Source organism: Genypterus blacodes, unplaced genomic scaffold (genome assembly GCF_046128005.1).
Source record: "Genypterus blacodes isolate CSIRO-AG114 ecotype Tasmania unplaced genomic scaffold, CSIRO-AGI_Gbla_v1 ptg000067l_1, whole genome shotgun sequence".
In the NCBI taxonomy this organism is placed as follows: Eukaryota; Metazoa; Chordata; class Actinopteri; order Ophidiiformes; family Ophidiidae; genus Genypterus; species Genypterus blacodes.
The window spans coordinates 1,314,070-1,330,045 of record NW_027466879.1 but is presented as its reverse complement, the minus strand read 5'-3'; the positions used below and the strand labels follow the sequence as shown (position 1 = coordinate 1,330,045).

Here is a 15,976-nt window from a genome sequence, read left to right as displayed (position 1 = left end):
GAGCGATGAGTTAGAGTGTCATACTCACTCTTGTGAGGATCCTGGCTGACCGGCTGATATCATCCCCTGCCACAGCTAGAAAATAAGATAAATAAGTGAACAACAAAGAACAAAGAACATCCATTTGTGTTCAGCTGTTAGCGACAACATCAAAACGGCTCTTAGTGCCATGTAGTTATCTTGACGGCCATTCCTTTTGATCATGTGCTTATCTGATAGGAGCAGTTGTGCAGAGCGGTGGTGTGTAATGTGATTTGGCCCGGGGTGTCAGTGTGTTTGGCCCCGTGGCCGCCCTGGGTGAGGCTGGACACGCCGGATCAATCTTACCCCTGCTCCAGGAAAGGCCGGGCGCGGGATGCCAGGTAGGCCCAGCTTGTTGTGGATGGCGGTTGCAGAGACGATCTGAGCGGAGGACATGGAGGCCATGCTCTGCAAGGCTTTGTCCTTCACAGCCTGGTCCTTAAAAACGCAGTCACAAAAGGCTCAGCACTCACATAGGAAGGGGGCGGAGGGTGGCGGTGCGTGTTGTAGGAGGTACCGACAACACGCTTAAAGCACCCAGCACTCGCACACAATGGCAGACAGCAAGCAGGTTCAAAGATGATGCAGCGCCACAGTTATTTAAGAGGATTTAGTATAAAGAAAGAGGAATGTAGCAAACAATCACAATTGAATTCCGATGTGTAATGTTTAGCACCGGCATGCACTTAAAGGAAACTTTGCTTGTTGACTAATCTGCCTCTAAAATCCTGCAGCACTTTAGTCAAGGTTGCATTTACCTAAATGTCAAAACATGTTAACATTCCTGAACAATTTCTCAAGTTAGACTGAAGGGCACTTGGTTAATAGTCGCTTAAAAGCTCCCCCTAACACTTTACCTTTAGATAAGAGGCTTTTTTAATGATTAGGGTGCATCTTATTTAATGTAGAACAATGGGGAGCATGGTGAAGTAAAGAGAAAGTCTGCAGAAGTGCACTGCACATCTCAGGTCTCAGTCCTTGGTTGATGTGAATAAGCCCCCGCTGCCCCCGGCAACGTTTAAAGGGTTCCTGTATTTGCTGCTTTATTCCAAATGAGTGTTTGAGTATTTGGGTGCCCGAACCATTAGAGTGATGATCACCAATAATAAAGTGATAGTCATTGCAAATACTGCAGCACTTGGCCCTCCCATACAGATCCAGCAGACCCATGCAGACTCAACGGGAGAAGCTGAAGGCAAACAAGCTGGCAACAAAACACTGGTGGAGCAAAATAAAGCTAGAATATGAGACTATATGATAACACACAGACATGCCAACAAACTGGTGAAGCAGCTACTGTGTAACTCAAATACTGAAGAAGCATAAATGTTAAACTAGCAGCTAGAGAAGGATGCAGGCCTGGATTCATGCAGAACCAGGCTCACAAACAGGAAATAGATGGATACTCACCATACTTGTAACCTAAAGGCAAACACACAAGTTTGGATTGTTAGTTTGAGTCGTTCAACATCCGTAAACTTTAACAGTCGGAGGATAAAGTGCAATCACTGGACTTACTAAGACGAGGTTTGCAGAAGCTAAAGGCCCCAGAATAACATCATTAGAACTTTAAGGGGAAGACGTCTGGCAAAGCTCCAGACTCAGAGATTCAGGCTTGTTCACTCACTTTGTACAAAATCAAAGAGCCAGCAGTGAAATTAGGGGAAACAAAACTTTCAGATGAATTAGAAAGCAATTTCAGTCTTAATAGTCCAGTGATTACATTCTGCCTCCTGCACAGCTTGTGTTATGCATCAGTGTGTCCAAACATCAGCTAAACATCTGGAGTCTAATGAAACATGTGTATCCTTTAACTCTTCACGGTATTTGGCTTTTATTTGACGCCTAAAAGCAGCGCTGAAAAAACTAATTAGCCAAGACAACTCATTCTGGAAAAGAGAAACAAAACTTTCGGGCCTGGATCGTTACATCATGTGAGACACACACACACACACACACACACACGGACACACTTTCTTAGGGCTTAGGTGACAAATTCAAGTCGAAAGTAAAACCACAAGAACAACATCAAACTCCAGAGGGTCAAAACTAATCAATCTGACCCGACATCATTACGCCACACAACAAAGACGTGTCATTAAAAACTAATAATAAAGCCATTTGGGGGGTTGTTACATTTACAAATCATACAGCATCTTTGTGGCAAATTTCTTCATCTCTATAATTTCCATCTGCTCAATAGAGACAAAACAAAAAGAGCAGTAACATAACAAGAGTAATTTCAATAAAATGCCACAGACGAGAGAAGAAACAGCAGGTTTTTCATCGACAAAGCCCAAGTTGAAAGGCTTGCGCGTGTTTCTCTTTGCCACTGAGCTCTAATTTGCTTTAAATAAGAATAGACAGAGATTCATACAAAAGCTGTCTGTTCTTCCTCAGACAGCCGCCTGTGCCCCTCAAAGACCAGGCATTCATGGCCAGCTGTCTGCCTGACTCTCTCCGTCTCTATCAACCCACACACACACACGGACACGGACACGGACACACACACACACACAAACACCACACTACACACACACACGTTAACGAGGGACCATTAATTCTTGCTGAACACTGCAAGTGGGGGACAAGTGTGAAAAGTCAAAATGTATAGTCGGCTCCCCATTAAAGGCAGAGTGAGGCACGGTGTGACAGGACAAGTAGGACTTCACAGAAAATACCTTAAAATACAGAGGAATAGCATACAAATACACTCATTTCACATCGTTTTCTTTTCCTTTTTGAATTTCCTTCAGTTAGTACATTAAAATACACATTAAAACGTAGATTATGCATTTGTAAACTGATTGCAGCCGACATACGTAAGCCACTTCTAGACAGATAATCAAAGTATAATACGCTTATAAACACAGAGAGTCATTTTAATGGATTTCTGGATGGACCAGAACGCCCTGGACATCAGAACTGGGGGGAAGTAGAGCGGCAGGCAGCCATGGCGTCGTGAGAGCCCGGAGTTACGGGCGGAGTGAAGGCAGCGCAAGAAAGCAGAGGACGTTTCAGAAGGAAGGCAGCGACAGGCAGCCATTCTCTGCTCTGAATGCAGGCTGCACAGCCCGTGACAGCAGGGAGAAGTCGGATAAAAGGAGGAAGACGTGTAAGCCCCTCTTCCCTCTCTAACTGCGGACCCCCTTAACCCTGACCTTTTATGGTATGTGCTTAGTACGAGCCGTAAGCACACTGATCCCCTCGGACCTTCAGCTCTCAGCCCCTCACCAACAGCCAGCATGCTTCCCAACAGCAGCATCCAACACCGTGTTGGATTTGTTTTGACTATATTGTTCCAAATATGCACAGTAAAGCAAAGTCTACAAACCCTCAGAGCTGTTTGCTTTGGAGGCTCTGATATTCATCCATATTATTTGTATTTGATGGCCAAACTTAATAAGAAAACAACAGCGTTTCATCATGTTTGAACTGACAGGTTTGATGTTCAGCCGCTCTCAAAGCAAAAGCTCTCACTAACGAAGACAGAACGGAGATGGAGTCAGGCAGACAGAGACAGATAGGTCTGAACACACAGGCTGAGAGACGGGCTGAGGGGGGTGAGAGGCTGGTTTGAGTACGGTCAGCAAAGAATTCAGGTTAAAGGAATCAGAGCAGCAGGCATTCGCTCTGTCACCATGGGAAACAGGAAGTAAAGACACACGGCAACCACAAGCCTGAAAGCAGAAAAGCGCATACCTTTAGCTTGGAATGAAACTCACGAGATTTCCTTCTGGCAAGAACCTGAATGTGACTAGACACCTGCGGGGTAGGGGAGGGGAGGAAACAAAGGAACAGCCTGTAACCATAGCAATGAAAAGCCCCCTGCAACTGGGCAAAGCCAGACGTACCTTAATGGCAGCTTGGATTTCTCGAACTTTCTTTCTTGCTAAGACCTGTATGTGACTAGAGACCTCCATTAAAAAAAAAGAGAGAAAGAAAAACGAGAAAAGCCAAGAAGTACAGAGTGGATTACACATGATTTTCTTTAGGTTAAAACACTTCAGGGAGATAAAGGTGTATAACACAAGCATCCCCAAACCACACACCCGGCTAATAGCCAATAAAGCATTACACTGCCTGTTGTCGTCACTTAAGTGAACTGATTAAGGAGGATGCAGGCCCCTTTAGCACACATTAAGAGCTCACAGATGTGATCTGCTGTGTGCTGAATGAGAATGGGCTGGTCTTGTATTCGTATGAGGGCTGGCTGAGGCATTTCACCTCCAACCTCCACACAGGCTGCCATGATGTCATCATCTCAGATCAAATATTCTGCAGTGTCAAGACGAGTAAAGTGTATTGACTCGTTTTAAGGGGTTTCCTTTAAACCCAAACATAGCATTCACGCTATGGACCGGGTATTTTTTCTATTTTTGTTTCTATTATTTATTCATTTGTTCCCCTTTGTTCTACTGTTCTGTTTCCTGTTTGGTTTTGCCAATTTCTCAGTCCATAGCTGTGTCCCATCTGATGAGCTGAATCCTTTAAAGGTGCCAGTTTAAATGCTCATCTATAGTTGTGCAGCTTCCCACAAACACTTGCAATCAAAAATATGTGTTTCCTCTGATGCATTTTTGGTGTTGATGTCAATTCTATGAGCTGATTTGAGCTCCGCTTTTGGTTTGGAGCAAAGATACAGAACAGTATCATATGAGCTTAAATGGCAGCACTTAGACAGAGCCTTCTGCCTTCTGCCCTCTGCCTTCTGCAGGATGTGTCCCATGAGATGAGACACTGCTCTGGTCACTGCTCAGCCCCCTCTAGTGAGGAGGAGGAGGAGCAGACACCATGCACCTCCTCCTCACCTCCTCCACCACCTGAGACCTGCCTGTTTCACATGTGGGAGTGTATTCAATTTGAACTGGGAGGTCAGATTTTGGACTGGGAATGTCAAAAGAACCTCACCTATCCCAATCTCAAAATTGAAGATGGCCCCTCCTTTCATCAAATTTCAGGATGAAATCTTACTGCATATTTTGTTTTGGTGCTATCAAACATTCTAACAGCCTAAATTTGACCCAAAAAGTGACATCATCACAGCCAGAGCATGTGAGTACTTTAAAAACAGTGGAATCATACATTTCTCAAGAACAAATCAGATATTTACAGTATAATACAATAACACACAATAAGAGACAGAAAGAGTTTCAGCTGTAGGTTTCGTCTGTCTGACTGTTCTGCTTCCCTGTAGAGGAGCAGAGTCGCAGAGAGAGAAACCACATGGCCTTTCTGCTCCAGACTGATCAATTCACACACAGTGATCGAATGGCAAACTAGATACAGGCTTGTTTATCATTGTCATTCAAGTCAGCAGACGTGCAGCAAATGTCCTGCTCTGAAGAAACACGGGCGAGCTTCACGCTGTGACTGAAGCATCAGAGCTGCTGAGGGTCAGGGAGAAGGAATACAATTAACTACTGTCTCCTTTTGTTTAGTTAACTTCTATTAATTCTATGTCAAATGCTTGATAAGTCTATTTGAATGAATTGAACTGCTCTCTTGTAGGTTGTTTTCACACCTGTGTGCTTTGGTCTGGATCAATGGGACTTGAGCTTGTTTGGTCCGGTCTATTAGTGAACTTGATCCGCCCCAAGTTCCACATCAGTTACAGGTCAACATCCAAATATGGATCCATTGATTGATCTAGAATGTTGGATGTTGAAACATGTTGCTGGATTGATCAGCTCCTTCCACGTCTTCATGTGAAGCAACATGTAGCTTTACACACGTTCATGTTTTGCTGCCCGAGTTTTGTTTGCTATAAATAGTAAACATATTCCATTTTTGTTCCATGTCATTAACTTTTCCCAGCATAGCAAACTTGTGTTCTCTCATGACGTCTCCCATGTGTTTATGGTTTGCTTGGATGTTTTCCTGTGTGAAACCAAACCGAGGCATAAATGCAGCATTGTAACAATTTGCTTCCAGATTTGGACCAAAGCAAACAAACTACAGATGTAAAAACACACCTAGCTTCATGCTAACTCAATCAGGATCTGAGTAGAGAGGAACTACTAACTCCCTCTTTGGTGTGGGACTGCGATAAGAGCGATGTGCTGCACACCCAGCGTGATGCAGAAGACAGGGAGCGCTCTCAGCCACCGTCATTACTCTGGGCTCATTCTCTGATCAGAGATGGCACCGATCTATTGAGGGTTTTATCTTCCCATATCTCCCTACACCCTCCAGGATTCAGTCAGAAGGACGAACACTCTGCACCGACTGCTCCCTGCCTAAATGTGAAGTAATAGATAATTTCATATTTATTGTGTGAACCTTTTGTGTCAGACAAAATCAAAAATATGCAATTTGGCAAAGTACAGCCACTTAACTGCTTTGGCAGCGACAGTCCTGACCTTACATGCACTGTCGCCAAGCCCAACTGAGGGTGACAATTTAGGGAATGTGATCATTCCGGGACATGTATTCAAGCAGTAGAGGACACGACAGGAGGGTCAGTCAGCCTCAGAATGCCCTCCACAGCCAACAAACCACTGTGTGCCATGTTCTGTCTGCCTTTGTTTCTGTCCTGAAGTTCAGACTTGACACGACGTTCCCGCTCTCGTCTTACCTGCTTTCGAGTTCTTGTCTTTCCGGTCCGAAGCTTTATGTATCTGGCTATCAGCTCGTTTCGACCTGCATGAAAAAGACAAAGGAAAGTTATATTTAGTTTGATTATGAGTTTATTTGAATGTAAAATAGCCTGAAGTATTAATAAGGAGATCTTCACAAAACCCTGTAGCTACATATTAACAGATTATTGTGATGCCAAATTCTATTAAAGTATTCAAGCACATGTTCATCACAGGGTTCTTCATGCATCTGAAAAAAATAAAGCAACAAAATCCAGTTTCCTTGTGAAGACACAGTGTTTCACATTAATCTAATTTAATCCCCATTCTCTTCAAAGCCAAATACCTTGAAAGGAAACAGAGCGAACGGTTCATTCTATTACAGAAAATTGCAGCTGAATATGTTTAAAACAGTGCGGCTTTCACCAAATTCTAATTAAAGCATAGCTTTGTAGAGATCTCCAATTAACGACAGCTACAAACATTCTTCTGCCCTCTGCTCGGCTCTAATTGCTGTAGCGATGCACATGACCCCTGCTTAGCCTTTTCATATGGTAATAACATGCCGCCAACCCCAAACTATTACACAAATTATAGGTAAGGAGGCACTCTAATTATGTGTCCAGCTGTAGCCCACCAATGCCATGGATCTGCTTCACTAATGCACTGAGCCTACTTAATTAAACATTTTTCTATTTTCCCTTTATCATCAATTAATGCTCTTACTTTTACAATGCAAACTGCCTGTGTGCTAATCAGGTGTATCTAAGGAAATTGGAATGAGGCATTTATTCGGCGTAAAAGTAAATCCCTGAGGTCTAAACGGTGGTAACATAGCAGCCACCTCAGATGAGCAGAACAGAGTGAGAGGGTTCTAGAATGAGCTCCCTTCACATCGTTTGCCTATGAAAGAAACCCCATGCAAATGTATTAGCTAATTAATAAATTAAATGAGGGCCAAAATGTAACCGTGGTGACTCCATGTTTAATTGCATGGGCCGCAGAGCTGTTGGACCGTGTGTGCAACAGGCAGTAGAATTCCATAATCAAATCTAATGAATGATCAAACTGATGAGGAAATGTTGTGTGTGACCTGGCAGCCGGATTCATGCTAATTATGCTGAATATCAACATGTTGTGTGTGTTTTTTACTGCTTTAAGCTTTAACATGTGTGTAAACATGAGGGAATTCTTACCTGTGCAGGCTATTTATTGCATACATATATTATACATTAATTTACATAGTGTGTGTGTGTGTGTGTGTGTGTGTGTGTGTGTGTGTGTGTGTGTGTGTGTGTGGCTCCATGCTAGAAACCTGATTAAGTGTAAACATGCCAGAGAAAACCATTTTGCAGCCGTATTAACCAGGCCTCAGTTCATCCTGATGAAGGAAATATGTCAGGTTTACATGAAAGCAGGTTCCGGTGGAAATGTGCCTGAGCTGGTTCCATAAGTGCATGTAAATACAAACATGGATCTTTACAGGTGGCTTTGTTGCATCTTCCAAGCATGAAAGGGATTTGGTTACACTGCAACACCTGGATGTGGGCGCTTCAACTCGACATCAGCTGCATGGTGGGGGAGGGGCAGTGAGTTTGACCCTCGGGCTGTTCTTACACTTATGTAGGTGAGGTCAATCATGTGACCTCCCAGGACAAACAAACAACAATCTGGACGTTTATAATTCCAGCCTGCTTGTTGCTAGTCCAGTGCTCCTGCAGTGTAAACTTGACCAGATGGAGCAGGAGCCTTTACTATTTTCAATAATTCACACACTGTGTACACATAAGATGACAATACAGGCATTCATGCAAACGCCTGATTCCCAGATCAAAGCACACAAATGGCCAGCTGAAAGCTTGCTTACTACTGAATTATTCATTCTTTTCACCAGCCTGGAAAAAAAAGCTCAGTGAGTCCCGGCCAGCCAGCCAGCTTCTCTTTTTCTTGTCTGTGTTTGCTCAGTAAAACAACAATTGCAACAAAAACAAAATTGTGACCGTCCACATTCAGGAATAAAAACGCTTTACACAAGCCACACTTTCTGCACCGCACATTTACATGTAAATATCCACAAACACACACAGCTGTAATGTTCCACTAACAGGCTGAAGGGGAAATCTGTATCTAAATATGACTTCAACATAAATCATAGCAGCTATTTTATATTGTTATAAATATTAGTACATAAAATAAAACAAAATATTCACAAATGCTTATTACAGCTTATTTGAAACTTGTTGGAAAATATTAGTCAGTAGAATGAAATGATACTTGTGGCTCTAATAAACATCTAAAACATTCAGCTAATTACTGGAATTAGCTCAGTTTTCAGGAAAGGAAAATGCTGCTTTACAAATTCACTCTTGCTAAATTGGAAATAGCTGTAAAAAATCCTCATTAATCATAATAACAAAACTTAATGGGCTTGAGAGCTGCTTTGTTTTACAACATGAGCATTCACAAGACTCACATCATCACCTGCTGATCCAGAGTGGAGACACTGCAGATTCATCAACTGAGTGCAGCTCTCGTTCAATTATCAACAACAACCAGCCTCATCAGGAATGTGTCTAATTGGCGAATTTTCAGTAAATAATATATATATGATATGATCAGATGGAATTCTAATCTAAATTCTTCGTCATCAGCTCTGAAAGATGAAGTGAGCTGAAGCTGAGTCAGCCCAGTGAAGCCCTGCAGCTGAAGCAAGTTGGAGTGACGAGCGAATTAACTCTTTACAGAGGGTTCATGTCACTCAAAGCAGCAGGAAAAGGATTTGATATTCATACCGCCATCACCACCCTTAAGAGAGTCCTGCTGCTCAGCAGCTGGAGGAGCAGATCCTCCATCCACCTGGTCACAGTCAAACACCCCTCCACCACCCGAATTTCAATGACCCCGGAGGATGCGGGATGTGTGAATGGCACTTGAGCCGCAGCCCCACATTGAGACCGTGGCTCAACTTTTCCTTAGACCGGCCCCCGAGCAGCTGATTCCTCATTCACTCAGAAATCCAATTTGGCCCTCAGCATCCTTATTCCAAGGAACCTGAGACAGGCTCCCTCTGTTGTGAAACACAATGGAGTGTATTGTTCCAGTCCACACAGGATCAGCCTCAGAGACACCACACACACAAACCACTTCCCATAACATGTTCAATATTCAAATCCGTTTTTTACGAACTAATCTTAAGAGTCATTGTTTTCGGTTTCAAAACATCACTGAATGAAATCTACCTGGGACCTGAAACTGGTTTCTGCAAACAAAATGTGAAACCTTCCAATCAGGCTTGCAGTAAGCTTCCATAGAGTCTGGTTGGAAAATGTTGGACCTGTGAAGAAGAAGCTCCAGTGCCTCACACTCCTCTGTACTACACCCAGTGACCAACCAGGAGAAAGAGACATCTGTATTAATGGCACAACACAAGCACCGGCTCATGTCCCTGTCTTCAAACTGAACACATTTTGCAACATAAGCTCCTGGTCTTTGAAAGCGACGGGCTGACATCAAAACCTGACCTTTTACGCCGGATGACTGAGATTAGTTGTAAAATGCTCCCGTATCAAACTCCATTGTATTTCTGCAGGAAGTATTTCAATGTGACACCGAGAGAAAATAGCCGCCAGACAATAAAGTGGGCCCTGAAATAAATCATCTTTTTAGTGGGCCAGCATCTGCAATATTTTATCATCTTTTATAAAAAAGAAATAAAATATACAAATATTAAATGTGCTGATATATAAAAAAGAATTAGTAAATGTGAAGGTCTTATCTGCTGATTGTGTTTTGGGAGATTTCTTATGGGTTTGACCGCACGTCTTTATCTGAAGGAGGCGATGTCGAGATACACAAGGCTTCAGTTTCACCAGACATTTAATTTGTCCATTGAAAAGGTTTTACATTATAAAGGCAGAACAAACTGGGAGGGATTAGCCAACAAATCCATACAACAGATTCATGTTTCAGGGTTTTGGTTTTCCATGGATCTGCACTGTGGCGCTCGTGAGTAACCCTGCAAACAAACAGCTTGTTATGAACACAAACCAAAGCCTGATGCAGATGTGCAACACAAACACTGAGGCTAATTGAAGTAATGGCATATTAAAGGCTTTAACTGCCCTCATAATCTCCTTTAAGTGGCCAGAACCAAACTTGACTTATTTTCGGGCCTTTTTTCTCTCTCCTCTTTTTTAAAAGCAGCCATTTCCTGTAACAGCTCCTTTTTTGTCCTAATGCAGGCACAACCGCAGCCACATCTGGCCCGGCACTCCACCGTGAGACGGGGCCGGGCCGGGCCGGGCCTGGCTGAGGAGCGGTCGGCAGATTGCCTGGATGTGCACTCAGCAGAGCGCTTCATGTGGCTTCCACCGCTCCGCTCTGTCTGCCGGCACGAGGGGGCAGAGCGGTGCAGAGAGGGGCAGAGCGGGGTAGAGAGGGCCAGGGGAGGTAGAGCGGGGCAGAGCGGGCTAGGGGAGGAAGAGCGGTGCAGCATGTAAGAGCATAGCAACCATTCCCACCTGCTTCCGTCCTTCTTTCTTTCATAGTGACACTTCTTACTTCATCTTTGTTTGTTATAATTACACACACATTCATTCAATCTAAATCAAAGGTGTCCTGCTAGGTTACAGTTTGAGGTCACTTACATCATCGCAAACTATTGCCTGAACAATACTAAATACAACGCTTACAATACATGAACAATACTCATTTCTAATAAAAGTATATAATTAACAGTCAAGGATCATTGACATCACACAGTTGATCAGCCAGGATCGTTACATTGAGTCAATGTGTGCAGCAGAGTGACCTCATATTGACTCACGCTGATTTCAATCAAATTGTAGTGTTTACGTTGAAACAAACATCTATTTATAACCTTAATTAGACGGTAATTTAAGTTTTAATATGCATGTAAACATAATGATTGAGAAAAAGTCTTTGTCAAACCTTCAATTTTATTTATTCCTTTTGTTTCTTCTACCTGAGAGTTACGTAAGTCAGAACCCAAATTGTGTCGTTACTCTGTGTGCGCGCGCGTGTGTGTGTGTGTGTTTGTGTTTTGCCGGCACAAAGGCCCCAGCTTTCCTGTCAACCGTGATAGATGACTCAAGGGTCTCAGACACACATTTGCATGACAATAGACTAAACCAACAATATGAAGGCATTTGTCCCAGGTTTGGGAATAGCAGCCAGGAAGCCTCGTTCACATTCAGCATCAGTGGGAAACCAGCAGCAGCCAAGTGGAGGACAACCTGTGACTTGTGGCTTGAAAGAAATTGATGGTGCCCCCTTTAGCAGGAACTGTGTCGCCCAGATGGGACGGCAAACAGGTTCAGTGTGATGGAGCAACTCGGCAGAATGAAGCAGTAAGTTTAGTGAGGAATGCTATCTTGCTTTCAGTGTCGTTCTGATTGGTCACCGCACAATGTATTGGTTTAGTTAACACAAGTTTTGGTTACTGGGGTAACACGGTGCAGAATCTCACCATGGGGTGTTTCAATAGCTGGAGCAACCAGCTAGATTGATCTCAGCTTCTTTGATGTGTGCATTAAAATGTTGATTATATGAATGAAATCATTATTTAAACATGCAAACACCATAATGTAATGGAAAGCTGCTTGGCCCAGAACATGTCCGGTTTAATCTGCATGTGTGTAACTCCTCTGATCCTACAGGTGTTTCCTGAGGAAGGTGTTTGTTCAGCACATACAAATCTTTTCCCTCTATTCTGTTCTGACTCATAGAGGTCACAGCTATGAGAGCTCAGGAGCCTTCAGTGTGTGGAGCTCTGTTCTGCTGTTAACCCCTCGTAGTGTGTTCACACTGGAAACATGGCTTTCTGAGAGAGATGTCAAAGTTGCACACACACACACACACACACAACACCATGCTCACTAAAACTGTTCTCAGAGACACACAGCTCGATCCCTCCCCTGACACACACACATGAATGCACAGCTAAAGAAGCACATCATCCCTCATCAAAGGTGGAGTTAAAGCCCGTACATATTCTCTCCATGCTGAAGGTTCCTCTTTAGTTTCCTCTCTTATGTTTCTAACATGCACTTACTGCTAAACCACTTGTGAATTACAGGAAGTAAATATAAATATTCTCATTGTTGTCGCATGTAAACTAATGTATTTTTAATGTATTTGTTTCCTTTGCACATTTCTGCTGGATGGTAATTACGGCGGCGGTGGTAATGTTTGTTTTAGCACCGTGTGTTGTCTCATGAGCGCTGTCAGGCTGTTCCACTCCTCCTCCTCCTCCTCCTCCTCCTCTCACTGTACATGGGTGTTCCTGCTATTCCCACAGGCTCGGCTTCTATTCAGCTGTCATTTAGACATGAAAAGCATTGACATAAAAACAAGAAAGCCTTCCATTAAGAGCAGTTCATTGAAGAATTTCACAACCAAAGGTGGCTTAAGTAAAGAACCGACTGTGTGGTTTTACACATTATTACGCAACTATATTCTAAGATGTTATTTATACAGTGTTTCACGCATTTCTGCTCTTTGTTAGACGTGTGCTCCCTTTAGTCTCATAGTATCTGGCTTGTTAAGGAAACAGTAACAGCTAATAGAGCTTTTTTTCCCCCTGCTTTAGTTTGTATTTGTGCTCAAACACAAAGCAGCACTGCAGAGCCCAAATCCAATTCTCATTCATTCTGTATTATGTCCTGCAGTATCTGCAAATTAACCATGTCATGTTGCTGTAGAGTGAGCTGAAGAACCGCATGTAACAAGGATCTACAGAGAAGGCTTCTGTGGCACAACGCAGAGACTTTCTTATGGTTTCACACTGTAATGTTTAATATTGAATGATGTCCTATTAGAGGTTGAACATGTAGGGAAACGATATTTTTCAGTTGTTCGTGTGCTGACAATCAAGCGTAAAGATCCTGAGTCACATTCCGAAGTCTATCCTCCCTGTTGGTCCACAGCATCTCCCCCTCCCTCTCCTCCCCCTCCCTCTCCTCCCCTTCCCCCTCCAGTTTCAAGATCAGAGGAAGTAAAATACGCGGCGAACAAATCTCACACTTCAATAGAATTAGACAAAAAAATCTTAGGAATCAAAACAAGAATTGCGACTTTGCTGGAAAGGAGGGAGAATTCCTAACAACAGGCATAGCAAATATTTAGACTGTGAAGTTAATGGACGATTGTAACGTCTAAAACTCTGGCTATGGAACAACTAATTCTCCCTTTAATGATGTGTACAGCTGTAATTAACGGCTCTTTAAAAATCCATTCTTTTATCCGGACACCAAAAGAAATCAATACTTAACTTCCAACGACCTTATTGAGCTGGATAAAAGCTTGATTGCGGGGGGGAGGGGGAGGGGGAGGGGGGTTAAGACAGCAGTTGAGCTAATGTGTTGGTTGAACAGCGAGGGTTTAAAGGTGAGATGTTCTCTCAAAATCTTACAAGACATCACAAAGCAGCGGGTCGCTCACCCCAGCCTTCCTGGAGACACTGAGAACATTACAGCAGCCAACCCCTGCTGAACCATGCCTGCATTCAGACAGGCCAAAGGAGGCCAAGGCAGCCTCTTCATCACTCAGCAGGTCAATCCCCTCCTATTTCCTCTCTCCCTGCGCCGCAACGCTCAGACCGGCAAGCTCCAACTCTGTGCAACGCGCTCGCAGGGGAACAATTTGCACAGCCAGCCCTTCGTCTGAATCACTCTATCAATTAGGAGTCGCTGTGTTTATCATCACATACATTATAGTAGAGGCTGGCCTGGTCACTGTGCTGAGGTGTGCCTCTCAAGAGAGAAGGAAGGGATGAAATAAACGACCAGGGAGCCAAACCACAGTTGGACAAGCTGCCGGACTAATCTGAGAGGACGGCTGTAATTATGAGTCTCCTGAGGAAGCGGCTGTGTGGCGAGTCCGGTGTGTGAACATGGCGCTGACAGTCACCGAGGTGCGCTGCCCCCCCCCCCCTCACCACAAAGTAAGACATTGACTCAAATCAATATTTTCCATCTCTGGGGATCAATTCTGCATCCGAGCACAAAGTAGAACATGTTGGCTGTGACTGAGATGTGTAAAGGAAAAGTTTTGGACGTGACGCGTTCCTCCGCCTCACTTTGACTGAGCAAGAGCAAACAGGACCTGAGGCTGAGAGTTGGCAGCTCACTGAATCCACATTTGGAGGGAGAAAACTTAAACCTCCTGCACATAACCCTCAGATCTTTGTGATTAAGGCATAAAAGCCACCAAATAAACACACAGACAGGATTAGAGCTGGTGCTTCACAGAATACACACACATGAGGAGAGTCCACCTGGAGACTAAATGCATGTGCAGGCAGGTGTCTCACTCCATTTGCTTTAAATGCAAATCTGTTTCCAGAAGCAGAATCTGGATACCTGGAGAAAGTATAGGTGATTTCCGTCATGTTAAAGGAGTTTGCATGACATTTGAATAAATCCATTAATTGTTTTAATCTGTATAAATCCAGTTTTAATGTGCATGTAATTGTAATCCCTCACAGTCAAAACATAATCAAGAAGCAGTCACTTTGAATTTCAACCAATGCTTGTTCTCATAAAGCAATGAATCATTCTGTGCAGTGAAGGAAGCAACCACAGGCAACGGGCAACATTGACCGTATATTCCACATTTTCGGAACAAGAAGAAGAAATACGGTGGCCATAAATTCAGAGTTTGTGATTAAGTGAGGCTGCTAAAGTCAAACCATAATTAATCCCACCGAGTTGCTTCAGGTAAACTCCTGGAATGATGATGTGTTTGGAGGACGATGCAGCAGAAAACTGTGGATTCAGCTGCACAGAAGTGTTTCCATGTGTCCAAGCAGCTGGCAAAGGTCTGCGGCGATTTCCCCAACTCGTTGAGATGTTAGGATTTAAATGACTTAAACGACAGGAAGTGCCTTTAAAATGGCCTTAAATTTCAGCCAGTAAGTACAAAAAATGACCCCATAAACAAACCAACTTCCAAGGTGACATCAAAGATATAACACAGAGAAATAAATGATGAAACGTTTCTTATTCAAAGCGGTGAGGCCATAATGCAGCAGTAAGTCATTCTATAACTCAGAAATCCCCTCCAGGCTTCACATTGTTTCCAGAGGTTTGGGTCTGAGTGGAGGGACTCTCTCTTCCCCTCGTCTCTCTCTGCACAGACGGCAGAGAAAAACAGATCATCAGCGTCTGTTCACGCTGGAGTGTAGTTGCGGTGCTCGGGATGAGAGAATCACAGTCATTCAGATGCCATTCATATGCTGATTACACAAAATGATCCCATCAGTATGAAATGATCTCATCAGTATACAAGAGCTTCATCAATGAAATATGATGTCACCCGCGGAAAACTGATGATTTCCTGAACAGAGGCTGGAGCGT

At 43.5% G+C, this 15,976-nt stretch overlaps 1 protein-coding gene across 2 annotated transcripts in view; it reads right to left on the bottom strand.

Annotated features, from left to right (window-relative positions):
• tead1b (TEA domain family member 1b) overlaps window positions 1–15,976 on the bottom strand; it is a 43,867-nt gene that overhangs the window by 9,130 nt on the left and 18,761 nt on the right. The window contains exons 4-8 of one of the 2 annotated variants that reach the window (XM_076155574.1): window positions 6,599–6,663; window positions 3,876–3,938; window positions 1,432–1,443; window positions 328–459; window positions 29–75 (exon numbers count right to left, since the gene is read on the bottom strand). In XM_076155574.1, coding sequence (XP_076011689.1) covers window positions 29–75; window positions 328–459; window positions 1,432–1,443; window positions 3,876–3,938; window positions 6,599–6,663 — 319 coding nt within the window. Of the gene's footprint in view, window positions 1–28; window positions 76–327; window positions 460–1,431; window positions 1,444–3,723; window positions 3,787–3,875; window positions 3,939–6,598; window positions 6,664–15,976 lie in introns of both variants that reach the window. The other variant, XM_076155573.1, reaches the window with a different exon arrangement.